The 25,183-nt window shown below is 42.2% G+C and overlaps 1 protein-coding gene across 3 annotated transcripts; it reads left to right on the top strand.

The window, feature by feature from the left end:
- Positions 1-6,185: 6,185 nt before the first annotated feature.
- On the top strand, positions 6,186-24,949 carry NFYB (nuclear transcription factor Y subunit beta). 3 transcript variants are annotated; one of them, XM_082751969.1, is made up of 7 exons: positions 6,186-6,288; positions 16,098-16,191; positions 16,695-16,825; positions 18,683-18,880; positions 20,849-20,930; positions 23,792-23,871; positions 24,079-24,949. In XM_082751969.1, exons 2-7 carry the CDS (start codon positions 16,098-16,100, stop codon positions 24,109-24,111), a joined length of 618 nt encoding a protein of 205 aa, XP_082608095.1. In that variant the 5' UTR covers positions 6,186-6,288; the 3' UTR covers positions 24,112-24,949. The 3 variants fall into 3 exon arrangements, with proteins under 3 accessions (XP_082608095.1, XP_082608096.1, XP_082608097.1); XM_082751970.1 differs by having other exon boundaries at positions 6,198-6,316; XM_082751971.1 differs by lacking the exon at positions 6,186-6,288 and adding an exon at positions 7,095-7,233.
- The last annotated feature ends 234 nt before the right edge of the window (positions 24,950-25,183 follow it).

The raw sequence follows: 25,183 nt of genomic DNA, 5'->3' as shown, positions 1-25,183 counted from the left end.
CTCTGTTTAGAACATGCTTGACATTTCAATTTCTACTACTGTCCCCCTCATAAATAATCTTCACGCTGTCCTTTTCCAGTAGCAAGGACACACATCGGAGAGCAGTCTTCAGGATCATAAAAGTTTAAGGACACCCTGGATCCTGTAGTATCTCCTTGATACAGGCATGAATTTAAATCCCTGTTGGAGTCATAGATAAGTCTGAGCACTGAAATTTTTGGGAAACTGAAAGTCTGTTTCAACTCCATTCCAAAGCACTGATTTAGATATGCTTTGGGTTTGTCTTCTAGTCTGTTAGTTCCATCAACATGAAACTTTAGTGCACATCTTCAAAAATGCCATGTTAAGAAGCAGGACAGCAATGACTGTCTCATTAAAAATATCCGTAGAACAAAAGAAAGCCTTGAAAATCTCACGCATAGTGTCCTGTCTTGAATACTGGACTATCATAAAGCATAGACTGCATAAAATACCATTGTTGGTGCTAAGAGATCAGCTGTGACAAATTCAATTAACGTGTAAGAAGTCTACAAAATACTTATTAATAAAAATAGCAATTACATTAAAATATTAACTGATAACATTTTTTATAAAGATGAAATGTAAGGTGTCTCACACTGTTTTGAAATCTTGATAAGTTATAGCAAACATTTTTGCTGCATGACTCCCAGTGAAGAACCCTGCAACAGAGTCACGATAATCTAAAGGATACATCAGTGGGACCAGTCACTCAGTTGTTTCTGAGCTAATTGATTCCCAGTTCCCTGTGGCTATTATAAAAGTGACCATCAAAATAATAGATTTCTATACATTCCATCTATATATAAACTAGGAGGAAGGTTTGTCGCAGTAAATGAAGCGCCCAGAGTGCCACCTTCTCCTTATAAGTTGCAGAATTATTGGTGCCGAATGCAAAATAACCTAAATATTCACATTATTAAAGCTGGCACAGTCCTTGTATTTTCTGCATGCCATTGAACTACCTGTCATTTTTGCAAACTTAGGTTCTTCTTACCTTACATCAGCCACCTAAGAGCTTGGCCTCTCTTATAAGCTCTTGATCTAAGCTCGTTCTGTAGCCTGCAGAGAAAGACAGGCATCTCCAGATGGCAACTCATCTTCCAGAGACAGGCTTCCACTGCTAAAGAGTGGGCCTATCCATCCCTAGCCCTTAGTTTGGGCAAATTCAAGTGAGAATTCAAGCTTTCATGATGAAGTTGACAGAAGAAATCTATGTCTCTGCCTACACTACAAATGTGACAGTGTCAGTATCTTAGCAATAGTTGAGGGGCACAGTTAAGATCCGCCTGTGGTAACAGATTCTGACTTGGAAAACAATTTTGTTTTAGTGATGCCACTGAGACAGTGGCAAGCTTTCAGCTCTGCAGTTTGGAATCCCATACAGTCACCTCTACAGGTGAAACTACAAATATGTACAAGTGTCACAGCCTCTGGAAAGGTCAGATACTTCCAAGAAAACGCTGAATTCCTCCAGTCATTGCAAGCAAAACTGAGTCATCAAATCTATTAGCATTGTGCAATTCAAACACATGGACAAAATGTGGGAACGTACCCTTTGGAAAAGAAGATCTGATGATACAGAGCAAAACTTAGCTCTGTAGTCCTCTGGAGCCCCTACTCCATAAGCCAGGTGTATCAGAACTGGCAGTCTTAGGGTTTTCCTAACTGTAACTTTGTAATCACAATTGAACTGGGCAGTAATCCATGTCTTCACTTCCCATCTTCATCTAACGTGCCTTCTGGGCTCCCTCAGCAATGCCCAAAACAGAGCTGTAACAGAATGCAGCTTTTCCACCCATGGGAGATGTCAAGTTTCACTGCATGGCCATTAAGCAGCTGCTTGTTCTCTTACACAGCAGAATGAAGTAAGATGTCTTTCACCATACTCATGCTACTGGGTAAATTCAATCCCACATATAGCTGATAATAGGAGAAGACCAAAAACACATAACCACACAATACAGCTGAGTGCAGATGATAACAAATAAACCCATGTGAATGACAGCTGCAAATGTGCCATATATCTAGCTACAGAAAAGTTTTGCTAGAGTATCTAGTTTTACTAGAGATACTGAAGCTTTTCTTTCTATACTTTGTATTACTTGTCATAAGGTTTGAAAAGCCAAATAATGTTATCCTTTGCCATTTAAAATGAACATTGATTTTTTTCCCCCTGTGTTTCAAAAGGAGCCTGAACCATTGCACACGTTTTTTTTATCCGGGAGGCTATAATTGCATAATCACAAAGCAAGGCTCCTGTCAGATTGCATCTCAATAAAAGTGTGGCATTGCTTTGTGGAAAACAAAGTTAGAGTTTCACCTCCAACTGTTGCTGTATTATTCACGGCCAAGACTTCATCTTATCTTTTAAACGATTCTGTCTGGACCACCTTCTTGCACGTGTACTTTGATGTTCTTTGTTGCTCTTGTGGTGCATTTATACTTGATGCTTTAGACATGTTTTAACAAATCAATTACCTGATTACAAGTCAGTTCTGCTGCAAGTACATTTCAAAGGGATTGCTGCTAGCCACGTTTAACCCCACCTGGCTGAGAGTAACTAGTACATCTAAACTACAAGTAGTATCTTTGGATCTACTTGCTTGACTAGCTGTTCCACGGGTAAAAACAATGAGTTGATTTTTCTTTTTATCTAAGGGAACAAGACTTATGCATTCATGCACTGCCTATTTGTCTTAGCTCCCTAGGTAACTTTTGAAACGTTGGCCAATTTTAATCAAATTTACTTAGTGGTATACATATCAACATACTAAATTTCTGTACATCTTGTGGAAAATAAAAAATAATAATAATTAAAAAAAAAAGTATTTGAGTGCAAGGAAATCACTCAAAAATTATTTCAGTCGCAAGAAGTCTTCAGGAAATGGCTTCACTCTTACCTGTCTTGTTCTCTTAGTGTCTAAGCAATTTACAGTTCATCTCCGAGTAGGAAAGTAGTATTGTTACTGATGTAGCTGATGGGGAATTGAGGCACAATATAATTAAAATTCAGACTTTCAAAGGTATTTATGCAGCTCTCAATTGACATTTGATGACCTTGATTTACAGTGATTTGCCCAAGAAGTGCGCAGGGAATTGAATCCAAGATTGCACCGTGCTCTTTGGACCATACCACCCAGATGGGCTGCAGTCACTTCATAATCACACTTTGTCCAGCCTCCTTTTGGCTGGATACCAATGTGCTGTGAATAAACACCTCCTTTGGTCCCCATGGTGGGGCTGTCAAAGCCGCCTACTATTAAAGAGCTGCCTCTTGGTGCACTGTCACAATACAGCCCCTGCACAACTCCCTGTCAGGGCTGTGGGACCACAGCATGAATGCTGCCCAAGCACTGAGTTCCTTCAAAGTGTGGCAGAATTTTTAGTGTTTAAAGGGCAATACAATCTAAAAGCGAGCTACACTGGGGTAGCTAAAGATTCTTTTCAACATGAGTGAGAGCTACAGATCTATGGGAAAATTAAAAATGTCCTGAACTTTAATTCATCCCATCTGATCTCACCCTACTGTGACTCCTGAGCTTGGTTACTTACCTGTAGAAAATCTCTCCTGAATTTCCATATTCAATTTTTTTTTTTTTTCACATAGCACTGTTGGGCTCTGTAGTATCTTCCAAGTATCTTTTAATTAGGACTTTCTACTACAAATAAGAATGCTCTAGCCCATAAATCTGCTAAGAGTGAAAAGATTCCTGAAGCATTATGGAGTTCATAGTTTGACAACAGACCTACGTGTATGTCCAGTCTGTTACACTCAGAATTGCACAGTAATGAGAACTCGGGAGGATGTCGGATGAACCCCCTACTACCATCCAGTGCTATTTCTTTTAAAATTGCATTTTCTTGTTTTAACCACATTGTTTCAAATGACAGAGTCCAGACCACAACTGAGACACAATCTGCAGTGGGCTGATGTATCCCGGTTTAAAGAAGGTTCTGTAGTAATACCTGTAGCACACTTGCTCACCTCTGAGAGCTTTCTTAGCTAACCAGATAGAACAGAAGATATGTGAAGGTTTTGATTTCCTTACTGGAAATTTCAGACATCAATGACAACCTCACAAAATAGATCACAACCTCACAAAAGGTTGTGAGGTTTAGGTCAGAGGTTGGACTCTATGGTCTTGAGGTCTCTTCCAACCTAGACAATTCTGTGATTCTGTGAAAACTCTTACATTTTACTACAGTTAAGTCCACCCACTCTTGCAAATTCTTCCCCTCTTTTTGTATGGACAAAATTTGACCTGGTCTAAAAGGAGAAATGGATTGACTGCAGAATATAAGGAACACACTACAGACAGGAGAAATTATATTCAGGCCTGGAAAATATAACATCTAAATGCTGTGATGAGGAATTTGAGACTGCAACTGATAAGCAGGTAGATAACAAAGCAGCAAGTGTTATACCAGATACTTTATCAAGGTTCTCACAAGACACCACTAATATTGAGCAGAGGGGAGATGCAGATTGGACACATTGAAATGTACCTCGTCAGGATATATGGGATGAATAGAACACATGGTGTTGCAAATATATGGAGCTTAAGTATGCACTTAGCATATGGATAAAACAATTAACCAATTAAAGACTCCACACTAAATGTGTGATAGAAGCTGTTACTAATAAAGGAACACAAGATAAGAGGTATGTAAAGAAGAACTCTTGATTGAAGTCTTGGATCTCCTCGTTTCAGCTAGCTGACATACTTAACTACTGAGAGCTCTTCTGTCACCAGTAACAGCGAGCACTTGTTCCCACTATGCTGTCCTAAAGAAAAATGTTGAATAAAATCATTGGACAAGTAATTTTTTCATCAATGCAACCGTGAGAAATGTCAGCAAAACCATCACAGGTAAAACAATTAGTATTTTTGTTTAGAGTTTGAAAAACATACGGTAATAAGATTTAAGGGCCACACTTTCAATCAAAACGTCAACTAGCTGTTCAAAATAAAGTGCAGCTTCTACACTGTGCCCTGAAGAACCTGCACAGTGCTGAGCATTTGTCTTTCTACTCAGTTGTGAAATTCCAGGTTGAGATGAGAGAATCCGTAGGATCTTAAAAGAACATTGCAAGATGAATAGGGCATTGTCGTGGTATTATATTCAGTGTACACAAGCTGTAAAATAGACAAATGCATTCCCTAAGGCCCCAAAGTTAGTGAATGTTCTTTTATTACTTTACATCTTCCAGGCATTTAAAAAAAAAATAAAATTAACTAATTACTGCTCACAGTACCCAGGAGGCAGAATGAAGCCGCAAATAGCATTTGAAGTAAAAACCTGAGGTCATGTAAAATTTGTCTCATTTGATGTTTCCTTTTAAACCTGAAACTCAGTCTAAATCCATGGATGTTTTGAGTGAACATGAATCTTTCTGGTATAACGAAATATAAGAAACTAACATTCCTAAGTGAAAACAAGGGGCACTTTATAAGGTTTATTGGGTTTTGCTTTGTTTAAATCCAAATGCCAGAAGAAAACCTGGAGAGGAACGTATTTGTGTATCAGGTATTAACTTGGTAAAGAACGCTGACAAAGGCCATTGTGAAACATGAGTTTCTTTACTACACTTTAGCAAGATACTTAGGACTCTGAAGTAATGAAGAATTACTACAGGTTATTAAGGGCAGTATGAAACGAAATTGTTCTGTTCTGCTGTGGAGATCACAAATGGACACATGTTGGTGGCAGGTGTGGGGAGTGTGTTTGGCTGCCTTCACCTACAAAAACAAAAATCATTCTCTACAGTCCTAGTGAATGGCAGCAGTGGTGTGTTATGAAGTGTTTCATATAAATGCTTTGTAACAGGGGTTTATAGATCTCGGTGGAGAAGCCAGCTCTAGGCCGTGTGCGTTAAGAACAACAACAAAGCCCGAGAGTGGAAGGAAACCAGGCCCTTTAGGCCCCGTGTCATGGAGCGGGGGGGGGGGAGTGGTAAAAAAGGTTTTCAGGTCTTCAGCGGGATGGTGTGCGTGTAGAGGAAACAGAGGGAAGGGGCAGGACGGCCTCGCAGCACCTCTGACTTAAAACAAATAAATAAATAAAGGAAGGAAGGAAGGCGCTTGGCGGCGGGAGGCAGCGCGCTGAGGGGAAGAGCCGGCGCGCGTGGCGGGGTAGGCGGCGCGGAGGGAGGGCAGGCCGGCTGCGGGAAGCGGGGCTCCGCGCTGGGACTGGTTCCTTCGCAGCCATTTTCCGTCCAACCAAACAGCCGATTTGCGGAGGGAGCCAACCAGGGCCGCACTGGAGGTTTGTGCCTGGCTCCGGCCAATGATTGGTAACCGGTTCCACTGCAGGCTCGAATGAAATGTCCGTCTTCCCTCCCCGGGCCCCGGCGCTGCCGCCGCCGCTGCCGCCGCTGCCAGCGGGGACCAGGAAGTGTTGGGGTGGGGGGGGGGTGAGCCGAGCGAGCTCAGCCCCGCGGAGACCGCGGCCGCTTTGTGCACGGAGGAGCTGGGGGGGAGCCGAGCCGGGAGGCGAAGCGAGGCGGGCGGGGAGCAGCAGCAGCAGCAGGAGGAGGAGGAGGCGGTGGTGGGGAAGAAGAAGAAGAAGAAGAAGAAGGGAGGAGGGGGGCTCAGCGCGGCCGCCCCCACCGCTGCCCTCTCGCTATCCGCGGGAGGCGGCCCCCCCCCCCTCCACCCTCCCGGCTCCATTTTGTGTCCGAGGAGGAGGAGGTGGAGGAAGAGGAGGAGGAGGCGGGGACGGCCCCGGGGCCCCGCTGCCCGGCGGGGGGCGGCTTTGTGGTGGTGGTGGCGGCCCCGCCGTGCCCTCTCCTTTCCCTTCTTCCCTTCCCTTCTTCCCTTCCCCTCCTCTCTCCTCCCGGTGCTGAGGGGGTCGCGGCCCCGCCACCACGCCCACGGCGTTGGGGCTGCCCCGAAATTGGGGAGGGTGTGGGGAGCCCCCCACGAAGCTCCACGGGGAGCGTGGGGGGGCCGAAAAGCGGGGCTGGGGGGGCTGTGGGGCTGTGGGGGGGGTGCAGGGGGTTTAGGAAGGAGGGTTTCGTCCTGCCCCAGCGCTGGGTGCTGCTTGCTGCAGTGTTGAAGGTCAGGATGCGAGGTCCAGCAGGTCGCCAGGTAGGGGGGTCAGCCAGGAACACGCGTGGCAGGTGGCGGAGATGGGCAGAGCGAGGTGCTGATCCCCGCCGTGATCCCGTCCTGAAGCTGCAGCCGGTGGACCCCAAAGGAAGAGCTCCGTGTAGGTTACTCGCAGGGAATCACGCTGGAAAGGGAAAGAGACACGTGCTCTGATAATGCTTCTGCAGCTCTTGGGATGAAGGAAACGTATCGCGGGTCCCGCTGGAAGCGTAATGCTGAAAGGACGCAAAGCCAGGCAAATCCTAGCTCTGCCAGGTCCATTGGGACTTAGCCAAAAAGCTCGGGCTTTGTAAAGAGTTGTCGTGTAAAAGTTACCTAGTGGGCTTGGGTTGGTTTGGAGGGGTGGCAAAATAATTGCTGACAATGACCTGAACTTTTCTAGGCAGGCAGGGAAGTGAAAATATGAATTTCAGCCCTTGCCTACCTTGCAACACATGGTTTGATTTGGATAGACATTATTGTCAAATTAAAAACAACCACAGCAAAGCATTGCCGCTTTCTCAAAAGGAGCCCAGGCAATAGTGGCAAAATGGAAGGATCTGCTTTGGGTGTTATTCACAATCTGGCTTTAATTGGCTAGCAGGAATGGAGAAATGGTGTTTATGCTTAATCATTAGCATAGCGTTTCTAAACAGCAAGCTTAGCGATTACTGTTTTTTTTTTTTAATTTGCTTTTGTGGCCTATGGCATGACAGCTCAATGTAAAGGAAGGATCCATGTGTAATTCTCTGGGAGATCCACGATGGTTTAATCTGAATCATTATTTATGAGGTCTGCGTGAGTTCCTTGTGCTCTGCATTGAGCAGGTGATTATATATGGTCTTGGCTGTTATTGTGTACAGCCATGAAGTTACGTTTGAAAGAAGCCAAGGAGACTGGATATGACTCTTTAGGCTTTAATAATTGACAATTACAGCAGTTCAAAGTTCAATAGAGAACCTCCTATTTGTGGTAATAATTACATGAAGGGAGGGAGGCAGTGTACAGAATTTGAGAGGAAAACGAAGGCAGTCCAAGATACTGCGAAGACAGGAAACACGAAACACTATCAAACTGTTTTGAAGTTGCATCTTCTTTTATTTAAAAAAAAAAAAGAAAAAAAAAGGTGGGGGAACGCTTGCAGAAATGTCAACTGAAAAGAGACTTACAATGGTACTTTGGAAAAATGTAGTGTTTGGGAATTAATATTTTAGTGGCAGGATGCTCAGAAAAAGTGCAAAATATGCCACTGTACACACATACTGATGACCTTTTATAAATAACATTGATAGAATAAAATGAAGTGTCAACAGTTTCGATGATTTTGCCTGAAAAAAGTGGCCTGTCCTGAAATAGCATTGTGAAACTCTTACTTGCCCTGTTGCTTGAGAGGAATAAATTATCCTTGACACTTACTAGAGATAATACCACAATGAAGGAAAAAACATAGTCAACTTACAAATGTTAGCAAATTTCTAAAATAAAAATGATTTATGGATTGCTGTTTTAGTAAACAGATGAGCTTAGCTTTTCACCAGAGATGCTAGGAAAGCACCAAAAAATTAATATGGAAACATTACAGGGCCCTTACGGTCAGTGCAGCAGCAGGAGGGAGCTGGGGCTGTGTCTCTTCATCACTGTCGCCCTGCTTTGGCTTCTGCAAAAAAAAAAAAAAAAGCCACCTAAATTCCCTTGCTCATTAGAGGTTGTCTCCAGCTTCTCTCTCCTCCCTCTGCCAGAAATGAAGTCATGGATGGTCAGACAGCTTCTCTGTAGCACCGATCCAGTCGCGTTTGATGTAAAAATGTGCGTGTTGTTAGTCCAGCTGTTGTATATATTGCAGCTAGCGGTGTGTCTGAGCAGCTCCTCAGCGTGGGTAGGAGTCACTGCTTCCCAGAGCACAGCTGGATCCACGCTGCAGGGTGAGGGAGCCCATGGCCTGTGACATTAGGGCTGGTAAGATGGGCCATAAACGTGGCTGGCATCATCAGATGGGGATGGTGGAAGGGTGGAGAGGCCCTGCTTGGATTTCATAAGGGGGAGGATTCCTTCTTGTGGTCCAGGGGAAGGAGCTCAGTGCAGGCTAACAAGTGTTAGTGAAGCTGTCGGGTTCTCTCGGCATCAATCTGCCACTCCTGAGGCTGTTCTGCTGTGGGGGAGAACTCTGTGAGAGATTAGGGGAGCTGGAGATTGAGAGAGACGGCATGGCATCTGTTTGTGTTCCGGGCACGTGCCAAGGGGTTTTATCTTTATGTTTCTGTGGATCTGCTGGAATGATGCCCTGTGCCCGCCAATGCATTTCCCAGTCAGTGTTTTCAGCTGTAGGAGACAGTGCTTCGCTGCCAGGTGAGAACTCAGTGGAAAATCAAATTCTCCAGAAGTCACTGAAAATCAAAGGGAATTAATGCTGTATTTTCAATTTAGAAAGTCTTTCAGTATTTCAATATAGGAGCAGCAAATGAAGGTACAGAAAGCCCAAGTAAAACTTTGTTGTCTCTTAGATGTTACGTACAGGCTTTCAGGCTTACATTTCCTGTGATAAGGGATTGTGGCAAAACAAATCTACAACAGCTGAAGCAGTTACTACCTACAGCTTTAGTTACCATTTCTGTCCTTCTTCAGTGGCAGGGACAGCCACATGGCAAGTTCCAGGTGCTTCAGTTCTTTATGTACAATTTTCTGCGGTGGGACTCTTGTGGGACAGCAAATTTGGCAGAGTGGTGGTGTGCATGAATACCTCATTAAGTGCTTAGAAGACGAGACACGGTTTCCCTTGAGAGACCAGGCTCACAAAGTGCTGTCACGTAATTCGGAAGGCAAGATCCTCCCATCTTTTCATTTGTTTTTTGCCTCTCATGCTCATGTAAGTCTAAGACCCATCCTCGCCTCAGTGCTCGCAGTTCTGGGCTTGCATTCTCGCCTCCTTACGATTTAGCTGAGCCACAGATACCAGTCTCTTAAGAGAACTTTTAAGATTAAGCAGGATGCAAGATTTCCTTTAAGGTAATGAGTTGTGTTTTTTTTTTTTTCATTCAGTGTAGATATATTCTGGGAACTGTCTGAGTTGTCGGCAGCTGACAGAAGCATATTTTTTAAGCATCCCCCAGAAAACTTTCTACCAGATGGCTGTGTAAACCTGTATGTGCACTCGCTTGCAGCTTATCATTGAGTTTTCTTTGATGCCCTTGATCTGGAGTGTTTCCCTTTCAACATATTTCTGGGGTTGCTTTTCCTGGATCTGTTCATTTGTATCTTCTTGGTCGCCTCTAATAGAGATGACAGTGGCATGAAAAAAAAATCAACTTTGTGCTGCTTCTGTGTCCAGATGCTTTTTGCCAACATAGAAACAGTCTCAAGTCACACCAGGAGAGGTTTAGGTCAGCTATCAGGAATAATTTATTCACGGAGAGGGTGGTCAGGCACTGAACAGGCTGCCCAGGTGGAGTCCCCAGCCGTGGAGGTCTTTAAGAGGTGTGTGGATGCAGTGCTCAGGGACATGGCTTAGTGGTGGGCTGGGTAGCTAGGTGGGTGGTTGGGCTTCAGGATCTTAAGGGACTTTTCCAACCTAAATGATTCTACAGTTCTGTGACTTTTAAAACCCACACGTTGTCATTTCTGACATCCTTGGTTCTTGGTCTTGCTTCAGTCAGTGTGTGTATGTGTGGAGAAGCGTCGGTGATTTCCTTGTGCTGGAGGCGAAGAAGGGTGAGCTGCAAAATGGAAGTGCCTTTCACAAGCGTGCGGTTTAGTTCACAAAACTGCAGTTTCGTGTAGTGCCTGCTACTGAGCAATGTGTTGGGAGCCCTCCTTCCTCGTGATTCGGTGGCCACACAGATGCAGGAGACACCACCTTGTATGAAAAAACATTGCAATTTCTGCATGCCAGAACTGCCACGGTGCAAACGAGATCCATGATCTGCAAATAGTGTTTCAAGTTGTGGCAAGTCCTGTGGTAATCTGCTCTGAGATTACCCACCCTCCCGGCCCCTTTCTGAACACGAGTTTTAGGATTATATCTTCCAGGATTCTGTCTGTTTATGAAATTTAGCAGCTACTTCCATCCAAAGAAGTCACTCTTTTCCTACTAAGCCTGCCAGCTGAAGAATTGCTGTTTTTTTTAGTCTCCTAGGCACTTCAGTTACTGCAGGCAGCAGTTGTTTCTATGCTACGTTGTATTGCATTTTCAGAGCAACTGTAGTGACACTGGAAGGTTGTTATTTTTGTTCTTTTTTTTTTTTTTTTGGAGGGAAATTAATTATAAACGTATTAGACCAGTATTTTCTCAGGATTGGATTGTGTTGTATGTATTACGGACTCTGTGCTGACCTTCAGTGTTCAATATATGGTGATCTAAGTGACTTCTGGAGTTTTGATCATCTGAAGTATAAACTATAATACCTGAAGAAGCACCTGTGTGTTCTTTATGAAGTAAGTGGGATAGCAGTGGCCACATTTTTCGGCAAGGTCATGTTTGTGTCAAACTCTGAACTCAAAGAAATATTAGTAGGGTGACTGTACGGTGCATTAAGTGCAGTTGCTAAATTCAGATACCGTGATCTAGCATTGAATTAAAAACCAAAATGAAATCTGACTGCACTTGTCCCACAGAACTTGCTGGGGTTGGAGTAATGTGTAGGAATGCTGCTGCTTTTCATAGAATCGTTAAGGTTGGAAAAGCCCTCCAAGATCACCCGGTCCAACCAGCCCCTGCCACCAATGTCACCACTAACCCATGTCCCCAAGCACCATGTCCAACCTTTCCTTGAACACCCCCAGGGACAGTGACTCCACCACCTCCCTGGGCAGCCCGTCCCAGTGCCTGACTGCTCTTTCTGAGGAGAAATGTCTCCTCATTGCCAACCTGAACCTCCCCTGGCGCAACTTGAGGCCATTCCCTCTAGTCCTACCACTAGTTACCTGTGAGAAGAGGCCAACCCCCAGCTCCCCACACCTTCTTTTCAGGTAGTTGTAGAGAGCAATGAGGTCTCCCCTGAACCTCCTTTTCCCCAGACTGAACAGCCCCAGTTCCCTCAGCCGCTCCTCACAGGCCTTGTGCTCCAGGCCCTTCACCGGCTTCATAGCCCTTCTCTGGACACACTCCAGGGCCTCAGTGTCCTTCTTGTACTGAGGGGCCCAAAACTTTTCACCATGAAGCCAGTCCAGCAGTGGATCAGGCTCTTGGGGCAGTTGGGCCCTCTCCATCCGTGGTGGTCTTTGAGTCACAACTGGACGAAGCCCTGAGCAACCCGCTCTGAGCGCAGAGCTGACCCTGCTTTGAGCAGGGGGTTAGCCTGGAGACCTCCTGAGCCCCTTCCAGCTGGAATTTCCCCTGTGATCCAGCCAAATTGTCCCGTGATCCTGGATTAGCACCTGGCCCTGCCAAGTGTTACACAGAAGGGTGTTACACCGCCCCAAGGTTGTCCTGGCAGCTGAAAACCTTTCTTGCAGTAATAGCCACAGAAGTAATTTCAGGAGATAGTAGGCTGTCCGTGCCTGTTTGCTTTATCGGAGACAGATCTGCCTTTTTCTTTTGCAAGCCTTTTCCTTTCGGTTTTGCTGATCTAATTGCTGGTTTTGATTGGTAATGGTGATAAGCAGCAGAAAATTCTCACTAATTATCAGATGACACATATTATAAGTAGAAATGGAAACGTGGACACAGAAGAGAATAAAAGTAAATACGGATCTTGGAGGATGCATTAATCTAATGAGGTCAAAGCTGCCAAGAGATGCAGGACGCTTTTAGAAGAGACTCAAACAGGAATTGTCTTTTGAAGGCCACTGAGGCTAATGAAAGCGCGTTGGTTCCCTAATGTTATGGGGGCTTGGCAGCAAAGGTTCAGATGGATATGGATGGAGAAGCTTTAGTGTTCACCTAGTGCTGGATGCTAAGGGTAACGTACAAAATGCAAGTGCCTGCAGAATGGGTGAGCAGACACAAGTGAATTGTCACATCACTGCAGAAGTTTGAAGAACATTGCAGTCAGAAGACGACGTTTTAGAAGATATGGTTCATCGAAAACCGAAAAAAGAAAGGGACGGGGGTGGAGGGGAACCTCAAGGCATTTAAAATAGAGCTGGGGCTGAATAAAACTCAAAGCTTAAAGTTTTTGGAGTCCATAATTTGGAGTTAAATTCAGAGCTGAAACTGAGAACAAGACTACCAGAAAATCCGAAATTAATTTTGGAAGCAGCTTTTGGGATTTAGCAGACTGCAGAGCGTAACCACTCCAGATTGAGGAAGGAAAAGTGACACGACTGTTTTAAGGAAGGGTGATGTCAGTTTTCGTGTTCTTGATGCTCAGGATTGCCATATCCTTGCATTGTCATTACAGTGAGCTGAGTAAGCAAACTCTAAACCCTTTGAAAAATTGAGAATCAACGTTAAGCAAAGAGCCTGCAGCATGCAGACGGAGTGAATTGGCACGGCAGCTGGCACATGGAAAGCTGAAGTATAAAGTGCTGTCCTCCCTTTGGGCAAAACCATTTTACAAATGCCCATCAAAAACGACCAGAAGTGCCTTAAAAGAAGCAGCAGGTCATGTGTGCAGCAGTCAGTTCGGTGAAGAAGAGGAAAAAGCTTTTCCTTGAAACAGCGCCAAGGCCACCTCCAGCGGCGGCACCGTTGCCGTGAATGTGAGCAGCACTCAGCATTCAGGTTACCTGCACATCTGTGGCCATGTGTGGCACCAGATGCTGCTTCAGAGCTTGAAAGCAAAAACCCAGCCCTTGTGGCCACAGGCAAAGTTCAGATTTGAGAGAGGCTGCGTTACTCATGTTTCTGGTAGGTGCAAAAATAGCACGAGGTTGCCTCCCCCCACTTTCAGGCAAATGGAGGCAGGTGAGCTGCGGGGGCTCAGCGACAACAAAATCCTTCCCTTTCCACCTCTCCTTCCTGGGACAGAGGTGGTTCCCCAAGGACAGGAGGGGTACCTGCATCTTGCAGGGATGGCGTGGGGTGCCGAACGGGGCTGGCAGAGCTGACTGTCTAGGAGCAGGTGAGCAGCAGAGCGTTAGCAGGCTTGTCAAATGTTATCCACAGCAAAGAAAATCTGGAGCAAAGGTGTCTGTAAACGCACTCAGAAATATCTTTGAATCTGTGAGCCAGTGTTGAAAGAGATCTGCATGTGCTGGGAGCCCCTTCTCCATCCATAATTTTTTTGCATTGTTTCCCCTCTCCAAAAGCAGCATCATTACAATCTTATGTATTTAAACCCAGACCACAAAAACCTGATATCTGGGAAGTATGGGAGCTAAATGCTCTGGAAAAGTTTATTTTTTAATACGCTAATTTTCAAGACATCTGCAACTGGAAAAAAAACAACACAAGATTGCTCAAGTTTTAAGAGACTCAAATCCAGACTTGTACTTGGCACCACTAAAATAACCCCTCTGAAAGCAGAGCCATTGTCTGCCACGGTTTCACATTGGTCTGAGCTTCCTACTGAGCGCCTGGTGGTAGTGCTTGAGAAATTTCATTATTTCTGTAGAAAAGCAAATGTGATACAGTAACTGGCTGCCTGGGCAGAAGCATTCGCTGTTGTGTATCCGAGCGTTGTGTCCTGTGACAAAATGGGGATGCAGCAGGCAGTGATGTACCAGATTGCTGCTTCCTGGTGGAAAGGGATAAAAAGGGATACAAACTTCTACTCATTTACAAAGTAAATTTGTTCCCAAATTTTGGGACTTAGCAACAAATAACTGGGATAGAAGGATGGGAAGGGCAGGTGCATCTCCTGGACTCCTCTGGCTGAAATGTAGTCGGTGCCTCCTGGGACAAGGCAGCAGGGAAGGGAGCCTGTCTCTTGGCATCCCTCCTTCTCCTAGTATTTAAATCCCACATTGAACTGTGCCCAGTTTCTAAAGCCTGAAGGCGAAGAATTCTTGTTGGCCGCCACGTAGGAACATTGTGAGAGGAGGAAAAATGAGGAGCGAGGCAGGACAGAAGCTGGGAAAGCAAAGGCAAACACGACTCAGAAGACAGCCAGGAGTGACTCCTGCCTCAGGAAGGATGAGGATGGAGAGCTGGTCCCAAGGTCTGGCTAGGAAAAGTTGGTCAGCTTGAGAAAAGCTGCTTGGGCAATGGAAAGCAAAGGGTGCGCTCTGTGTAAGAACTGTAGTTAATGCATTTGGTGAACTGGGGTTAGGTTTTGAGGACTGTTCGGAGAAACAGATGCCTTGACCTGTTCTGGTCAGCCTGTCATTGCAACCGCACAAGTTGCTATCTGGATTTGTGGTGCATGAACCAAATGTTCCTGTGCACGGCCTGTGCCTTCAGCTGAATTTCTGGGCAGGTTTCACAAAGCAGTTTCATTATTTTCACTGTCAGAAAAGCAGCTAACAATTTGCCTGTGACGCTGTGTTCTGCAGACTTCAGACTCACAGCTGAAATTCAGCTGGGACTTGAATAATGTCAAAAGCATCTTGTACTGCTGTATGAGTAGTCTTAGGTGGCCTTACTACTGGAAAAATAATGAAACTCTTTATAATGAAACTTTTTGTCCTTACTTTGCAAGGTAAGGGGAGCAAAACTGCTTGTAAGCACTCCACTTGTTAGCGTGGTCTTACAGTTTAGTCTGATTGCCTGTGGCTTTGCATTTTCATCTCCATAGGTGCTTGGCCCTGATACCTGATCTGGGAATGGGCAATAGTCAAAAAGAAAAAGTTACTAGGAAGTGCTAACCTTTGTTTTAATGGAATGTATGAACCTACCTCTCCTTTAGTTAAGTTCCTTTAACTTCTCGTTTTTGCATGAACGAGAGAAATAGCTGCAATAATTCTTTAGTATTTTGCATCCAAAGAACTGATCAAAACCAAAGCAATGAGTAAAGCTCAGCACCAATGAATGTGCTGTTCCCAAATGGCAAAATACTTACAGCTCTGTAAAAATTGGTCTCATAAGCTTCTTAAAGTGTGGTTTTTCAGCAATAGCTGCCCTTCCGGCACAGCAACCATACCTGAAAGCATTGCTTCTTCTGGTTTTAGATGGACGGTGATAGCTCCACGACGGATGCTTCTCAGTTAGGAATTGCTGGAGATTACATTGGTGGCAGTCACTATGTGATACAGCCTCACGATGGTAAGAAATGTACCAGTACTGTTTCTCTCTGTGTGTAATTTCCTTCCACCTCTTGTACGGTTCTCTGCTGTCAGTTCTCATGCTAAGTATTTGCAGTTGTTTGTATTCATAATGCTTCACCGTATAATGCATTTTTCCTGTAATCTAAAGGTGAGTTTTAGATTTATCAACGTTGATACTGTGTCCTTGGGGGTGATGACAAAAAAAAAAAAAAAAGCACAACTCGATCTTTTAAGAAAGGATTTTTATTTTGACGTGACATTAAGAATGCTTGGTTTTCAGCAGCCACATAGATTTCTGTGCATTGTAAGGTAAATATGATATTGAACGTCCATAAAGATACCCTGATGTCACATCTGTTGCTTTTTGTGGCTATTTATACAATGTTAATACACTGCTCTTTCAAAAATGATTAATCTTTCAGTGGAATATTTTATGCTTGATTAATTATTGCCTGTTGTCTATCAAACACGATTTCTGCTAACTTTCCTTTTCTTCATTAGACACAGAGGACAGCATGAATGATCATGAAGATACAAATGGGTCAAAAGAGAGTTTTAGAGAACAAGATATCTATCTTCCAATTGCAAATGTTGCAAGGATAATGAAAAATGCTATACCCCAAACAGGAAAGGTAATGTCTTTATCTGGTAAAGAAAGTGTATTAATGAGTTTTACTCCTTCTGAGTGCATTTAAGCTGGTAGCACAACATTCCCAAATGATCCCTGTTTATTGGAGGAAAGCCTTCAAAATATATAAAATTTGTCCACTTTTCCTAGGGTTCTGAAAGCTTTTTATAATTTCCATCATTACAGGATCTTCAGCTCCTGAGAGTGAGCTTCATAGGGCTTTCAAGGGCATTTTTTTTCTTCCAAGATGTGTTCTCTGAAATTGTCATAACAAGGCAGACTTGGTGAAAATCCCATGTTGGCAAGAATGTTTTCTATGTAATTCTCTCCTACAAAATTCAATCTTGTGCTTTGTTTGAGTTGTTTAAAATTTGCAATAAGTGAAATACAGTAGGGGAAATAAAAATCTATTTCTCATCGTGGAGGAAAGCAAATGGTTAGTCATCTGTTGCCTCAATTTTTACATGTCCAAATACCAAAATGACCTAAGAAGCCTGCCTTATATCATGTAGCAAGTAAAGCCAGATATTGAAAGACTTCTTTTATTTCTTTCTTCTAAGAACAGACCTTTTAAATCAATTTTAAGCTAAGACTGGTTATAAGTGTTTGAATGTTCTACCAGTTGATCTTAAAACTTTGCAGGATTGCTATTACTTGCCATTTGTCTATTGTATTCCAGAATTACTTCTTGCCCAACTATTATTTTTTTCCTCGCTAAGGCTGCCTTTTTTCCTTCTTTTTTTTTTTTTTTTTTGAGATCCCTTTAAATAGAAGGCAAAATTTTCTTGCATCTGCTTGTACTTCATAGTGTTTAGGGCTTTCTGGAGATCTGGGTGTTACATTTATATCTTTGCTGTGAAAATTTCTTCACTGGTCCATATTGTCATGAATTTTAGCAATCAAGATGAGATTTTTCTCAAGAATTTAGCATATGGGATGATGAGCTATCTTGAAAAATCAGGGAGGTCTTTGTGAAAAGCTGCAAGGGAAGCTGTTGGCTGATGAGTACTTCTGAAAATCTGGCTCTATTCCTCTGAAAATATCAGAGGAACTAGTGAAGATTCTACGTATTGTTACTGCTTCATATAAAAAAAAAGAAAATACAAACAGGTTCTTAACGTGTGAAGAATAAGAATCTTAATTATTATAATCCTTCATTTGGCTCCTGTCAGCTTCCCAAGTAATCGTGAGTAATGGTTGCTGTTATTTTAAGTCAGGTAAATTACTTTTGTCCAGCTGAAAACCATAATCAAATTTATTTCGTTCTTGCCAGGGGCGTATGTTTCTTCAGTTGAACTCTCATTTGCAAAATTTATACCAGAATATTAAAGCACTAGAGAAGCTCACCGCTAGGCATATATTTTAGTCCCTTAATCCAGTCAGGATAAACATACTTGTCATTGCCAGGTTTGTGGGAATGTACTACAGTGGGGTTGGAGCTGCTGGGTCTGTTGAAAGGAAGGTGAAAGTGGGCTGTGATACTGTAATGAGCAGGTTGTAAGAGACGTAGTAGGTAAGCAAATTCAGGCACAATATTGAGATGCATCTATATATAAAACCTTGTACAGAACACAATTATGAGTTCAGGAGATCCTGGCACTTGGTTGTTCTGCTTGAAATAGTAAAACTTCAGTTAAAATCATGTTGCAGCTGTGCTTCCACAGAGCAGTGATGACATCCAGTGGTTCCCTTATACAGTTGTTGCCTAAATGGGTATTATTATCAGGCTTTGGGATGCTTCCTTTAATATCTATTGCAACCTGCTGTGTTTTTTTTTTGGTTTTGGTTTTTGTTCTGTTTTGTGTTTTTAGTGTTCTTTGGTCTTGATGAATCAATTTGTGACACTTTTTTTTCTCCCTAGATTGCTAAGGATGCAAAAGAATGTGTGCAAGAGTGTGTAAGTGAATTCATCAGCTTTATAACGTCAGAAGCAAGTGAGAGGTGTCACCAAGAGAAAAGAAAGACCATTAATGGAGAAGATATTCTCTTTGCCATGTCTACCTTGGGATTTGATAGCTATGTTGAACCTTTGAAGTTATACCTCCAAAAATTCAGAGAGGTTGGTATATCCTTCAGTATTTCCTCATTTATTTGACCTGCTTGTGTTTATTCTAAGCTCCACGTCATCATTGTGTAATGGCCACCTTGTATCTCACAGCTATTGTCAGGGGCCAATTGGGACTACAGTGATGTTTTAAAATGTTCCAGAACCTAACAAGACGGGGGAAAAAAAAAAAGGCATTTTGATTAGACTTGCTGATTCAAAGATGTTAGAGCTTTCAACTAGATAACTTTGTCTAATATATTGTTGGTAGTAAATCATTCTGTTCTTTAAAGGTGCCTATTAAGAATACTTAATTCGATCTTTGGGTTCAGTCAATAAAACTGTACTAGACAGCATCCTCTGAGGATCTGGCCTAATGCCTAGTGCTTTTCTGGGCTTCAGATATGCAAAAGAAAGTTTTTTCTCATGTTGGAATACTTATTCGCATAAAAGGCTATCTGCTACAGTGGTGTTGTAATCTGTTGGTTTTTCTTTACTTTTTTCTTAGTTTGCTTTTGATACTTCGTACCTGATAGTTATGTGATAAAAGCACTTTTTCTTTATCCCTTCTCTAGCAGAAAGTGACTTATTTTTTTTCCTTTCAGAAATATGTATTTTTTTTAAAAAAGAAGTTGCTTCTGCTTGGAATTTTTGTTCTTTCCCCCCACCCCCCTTGCTGTTTGGAGACCAAAGGAAATGATGCTTTCCTCTTTACTTTGTATTCTGCTACCTCAGAATACCAGATTTAACCAAACAAATCAAATGCATTTTTATCCAATGACCTCCCTTCTTTAAAAACCCAAATGAAGAAATTGTTCAGGGTTAAATAATCATGGGAAGAAGAAAGAAAATAAGCTTGGTTTTACTGGCATGAGTGAAGCAGGGATGTCTGAATTAACAGTACTGTAGAAGACGACGTTCTTCAGGCTTTCTCTGTTCTGCAAATCAAAGTTTTTTCAATTAATGGCACTAAGGCTCATTAGTGATACTCAATTTGCTGATAGCACTTTAAACTTCCCCTTTCCAGAAGATCATTTTTTATGGTGGATTGTGAGAGGGTGTTTAACTGAGTAACAGGAGGTGAAATCTAAAAGTTGAAGCACTGCCGTCTGCTGTCTTTTTCTACTTCTCTCTAGCAGTTACAGCACTTTGGATGGCACAGGCATGTGCATTAATTAGAAATGCAAGTGGTGCTGAGCTAGTTGCAGTTCTTCTGGAGAAATCTGAAGTAGGTCTATTCTGCTCTTCTTCTGAGAGGTCTATTTTTTGCAGATGTATATACTGTAGTAGCAGATCGTTGGGATTGGTTTTCAGCTAAGTAATGGTTTGGATGTTTTTTCCTATCAATTTTAAACATCCATTCCCTCTTCAGAGTACTGTATGAAATGCTGCTTTGAAGCTTATGCATTTATTCTCCATCAAACAGGTGCAGAGAACACATTTCTTACCTTTAATATTTTCCTGTGTATTCTTATGTAATAGAGCCTCACAGTTGTACAACTGCATGCATATGACTAGGAGCCTTGGCTTTCTGTGCCGATACCCTTTCTGGCTCTAGTCCTTGCTGTGGGGAGAGAAATCCAATATCTTGGTTTTAAATGTCAACCCTTAGTTGTATGAGGATGGCGCTTGCATATTGTTGGTAAGCAAATGTTGCACACTCAGTAGTTCTGAGGTTCTGTGATTTCTTGCAAACGTGCTGACTGCTGCTGGGTTACTGCAGATCTCTGACTCTGTGCAGCAGCTGAAAACCTTTTCTACTCAATCTCAATTTTTGAGTTTTTGTTTCTGAGGAGTATAGCTATGATGAAAAACACCCTTTATGTATTCTCATACTGTGCACAGTCTTAAATACAATAGTTTTGCAGGTCTTGGATTTCAAACTCCAGCTCAACTTCCAAACTTTGGATAGAGGTCTTGGGTCCTTGAAACAATCTCACACCAACAATACTCTAATACAAATACTTTTTTTCTTCTCTCCAGGCAATGAAAGGAGAAAAGGGAATTGGGGGAACAGTTACAACTGGAGACGGTCTAAGTGAGGAGCTCACAGAGGAAGCATTTAGTAAGTAGCACTCCTTAATTGATTTCATTATTGCTATGGCTTTTCAAAAGATAGCATTTCCTTTAGACATCAGAACTCTTAACTGAGGAAGACATTCTGGACTGACCACTTGTGTTACATCCCCTGAGGCTTTCATTTGAGATGTCTGGAGTATACCCTGTGCCAAGATAAACTCTTCCCAGTCAGTAGAACTTACAGTCAGAATGAGCTAATACACTGGTAAATGCTGACATTCTAGTAATAGTTAATGTCAGCTCTGGAAGATTTTTAAATATATACATTAGGGACAGTATTTTTTTCTACACATAAGCACGTATTGTAATAAAAGATGCAAACCTGAATTTTATATATATTTTTTTAAATAGCTACACATTTAGGCTCCATTTCTTCTACTTGCAGGACTGTTGGGGACAAACTAAAGTAAACATCATGTGATGACCTGGGGATCTGGTCTTTCAGAAAGAGCCAGTGGAGAACATAATCTTCACAGAATTCTGAAGCAATTAGTATTTCTTATGTTTTCAAAATAACGAACAGATTAGCACCTAAAAAATATAGGGGAAGGAACATCATATGCATTTACTATAATTTTTCTTCCTTATGCTGTGAATTAAGGCCTGACACTTGTTGGGTCTCTGCTTTTTGGTGTTGTTGGTGCTGGATTCTTGCATAGCCTTCACCTTGTCTTTTACATGATAAGGTGGTACAGGAATTAAGAGGTGTGGCTTTTGTCATAGTTCCTGGTGAGATCATTGGTATACTACAGAGCTAGCAAAAATTCAAAGTCTGAGAACAGAGATGACCTACTCAGGTTCTGGAACAGAACACTTTGCTCCTAGTTTGATGACTTCAGCTATACAAAACAGTAGAGACTGTTATGCTCTCTCTTAGGTTGGAAGATAAGTTCATAAAACTGGCTGGAATTTAAGAATCTAAACCTAAATACTACAGGGGATTTGCAGAAAGCTTACCTTTTTTTCTTTTTTTCTTTTTTACTTTTTTTTTTATTTTTTTTTTAAATTTCCAATTGAAGATTAGGAAATGCAAATAGCAAACTCTTATCTGTACTCACTTACGTAATAGTTCTTGGTTCAGAAGTAGTAGGGTACCAACGAAACTACAGACCCAATTTATTTACCTTGGATATGTTGCTTGTAATTCCTGGATTGCAGCTATTGGAGGTCTGTCCAGCTTGAAAGGTTGTCAAATCAATATATAGATACTGTTCTAAAAACTGTATCTTGTATATGCTCAGGTCTTCGTGCATTTAAACTGCAGCTCAGGAGTTGAGGGGGAAAAATAGTTGGAATGTTTTGATTGTGTCTGCATCCAGTACCTTTTTTTGGGCCAAGCGGTGAGTTCACTAAAAGTTTTTTCTCAGGGATGCTCATACTCTGCTTGGCCTGAGTACAATGCCCACCAGAAATTGGAAACCAGAAAAAAGGAATCCCATTCCATCTGTGGATGCTCTGACCCCTTAACAAATTTGATACGGCCCCCATTAAGTGGCAGAAGGCTGAAGATCTGCTCCTGCCCCCTTTTCCAAATATCCCAGGCCTGGGAGACTCAGTGTGCTCTATGAAATAAGCGTTAACCTGCTGTGATTTGAAAAGAGCAGCTTTGGAAGAGAATACTAAGTCCTGGAAGGGTGCCAAGGGAGACATTGCAGTAGCAGATAACAGAAGAGGAGGAAAAAAATATGTCTCTGAAGTGGCTGATCGTGTCGTGTGCTGCAGGCATTTCTCTCCGTGGAGGTGCAGCTATAGATCCCTTCAGGGTGATGGTCTTGCTGCAGCAGCAGCAGTAGTGAAAACTGTGTTACTGTAGCATAGCCCTGAGCTCTTGGTCTTAGATCTTCACCAGAGGTTAATGCTGGGTCTCTGACCTGGCTGTTGGATGTGGAACTTGGGTTGAAGGGTGCTAAAATTTTAGACCTGCCCAAGCTGTTTCTAACTCTGATCTTAATACGTCTCTTAATGTGCAGCTTAAGTGTTTGAAAGATAATATGATGATGTTCAACAAAACCAAGCACCAGCTTTCATATTAAAGCTGTTAGGATTACACTGGGTTTTTGGATTTTTATGGGGTTTGCATCTTATTTGTACATAGTAACAGCCATAATTCAGAACAGAAAAAAAGTCCCTTTTTTGTCTCCTAGTGGAGAATGGTGTGCTATAGGAACTTACAGCTTGGAAGTTTTGCTGCTTTACTTCCAACTAACAATTGTAACGTGTATTTACTCTGAATGTCAGCGAGCTTACCATATACTTTACTGTCAGGGTTTAACTTAGAGCATCACTCCCTGAATTTTCTCCCCAAATGCCAGAAGTGCTTTTTACTCAGTTCATTAGCCGTGTCTTTCCTCTGTGAAATTCAGAGCACTGGTGTGGTACCCTGAAAGAAATGCTGAAGTCATCTGGCATAATGTCAGGTCTTTGGCTTCCTGTCAATACCTCTGCCAGTGCTTCTTTTTTTTTTTTTTTTTTCTTTTTATTATTCATTGCCTGCCTCTGTTCATCTCTACCACCTTTTGTGCTTCTTCCACGTTCAGGTCCCTGTTCTTATAAAGAAGCATGACTTTTTCACTGGGTTTCTTGTTCAGATACGTGCAGATTAAGTGATGAAAAATCAGATAATGGATTTGGATTCTGAAGTACTAATGGGAATAAGCTCATTGACACTTCACACTCAGTAACAAGCATGACTGAATGCAGTGTAGTATGTAGCTGTCCTGAGAGGAATTGCTCTGTAGTCCCAGAGTGGACCACAACTAAATGTTATTTAAGTGACAGATGCTACAAACAGGGCTCCACGTAGCCTGCAGATCATGTCTAACTCTCTTCAAATGCTTTTTCTTTCAGCTAATCAGTTGCCAGCAGGCTTAATAACTACAGACGGCCAACAGCAGAATGTTATGGTCTACACAACATCATACCAACAGGTACAGTATCCCGTCATCTGTTCTCCCTTCTGCTGCTAACATTCAAACGCTAGTTCAGCTGCCTTGTTCTGAAAACCTGAAATCAATGATTTAGTCTTTTGGTGGCTGTCATGACATTCCAACGCTCTGACAACTCGAGGCTGCTAACGATGGTGCAATTTCAAAAAAAGGTTACACTGAACGTAAGCTTCCGTTTTCTTTCTGTAGATCTCCGGTGTTCAACAAATTCAGTTCTCATGATTTGAAGACAACTTTGGATCTGGGAACATGAGACGCAGAAGCAGTGAAACTCTAACAAAAAGACAGTTTTAATGACTGGTGGAGAGATTTATCTCTTTGTATATTAAATAGCTGTAATGTAGCTACCTGAAGCTAGACTAATTGAGGTGTGAATTCTGACTCAAATCTTTTTCATGAATGATTTTAAAAAAAAACAAATTGGATTTTAAAGGTATTAAAGTATTTTTGTTTTGTACAAGAGTTTGTTGCTCTGTATAACTCCTGTATGCATTGTATATTGCAATTTATTACTGTCAGAGATTTGTAGACAGTTTCTTATTTTCATATTGAATCATGTTACTTTTGTAATTCAGGTAAACAGCTGGGTTAATTCATGTTTACCCTTTGAATAAAAATGTAAGGGTAAAGTTCATTTTTGAATGCAAGTTGCCTTTATTATAAAGATTGAGTTGGTCTTGGTTATGTAACTTGTCTTGCATGACAACCTCAACTAACTTTAGATGTCAGTATATTTATTGAAATTTTGAAAGGGACTTTTTCTCATGAAACTAGCAGCTCAGAAGAATTGCTACAACTGTTTTTTTTTTAATGTAACTTGAGAATTAAAATTTGATCAGAAACAAACAATGCTCTACTCCAGCTAGAGATTTAGAGCTTATCAGCAGTGTTAATTAAAACACTGATTGTGTATGATGCAGGTCTTTTTTTTTCTTTCAGTTGCACTAACTCCTTAGACGTACTTTGCTATGTTTAAGGCAGTCTTTGTGCTACTGAAATAACTTCCTTTTTATGTATGCTTTTTAGAATCCAAAACTTAGAAATTTGACGGTAGTGGGGGGCGGGAGGGGGGATTTTATAGTCCTTGTGGTAAAAGACCTCATTTTAACTTTTTACTGAAATGTTTTAAGGTTTCTTGCGAGACTGTGGGAACTCAAATGTGTTAGCAACTTTCTGTGTACAGGCTGCGCGTGTGTGTGTGTATGTGAGTGAGTGAAACTCGGACAAGCGATACAAATCTGAAATGAAAGACAGACTTCAAGTTTGCTGTCTCTTTTCTGGTTTTGCAATAAAC

Source organism: Aythya marila (assembly GCF_965140915.1).
Source record: "Aythya marila genome assembly, chromosome: 1".
Lineage (NCBI taxonomy): Eukaryota > Metazoa > Chordata > Aves > Anseriformes > Anatidae > Aythya > Aythya marila.
The sequence above is the reverse complement of the archived record's forward strand: the minus strand, read 5'-3'. Positions and strand labels throughout refer to the sequence as shown.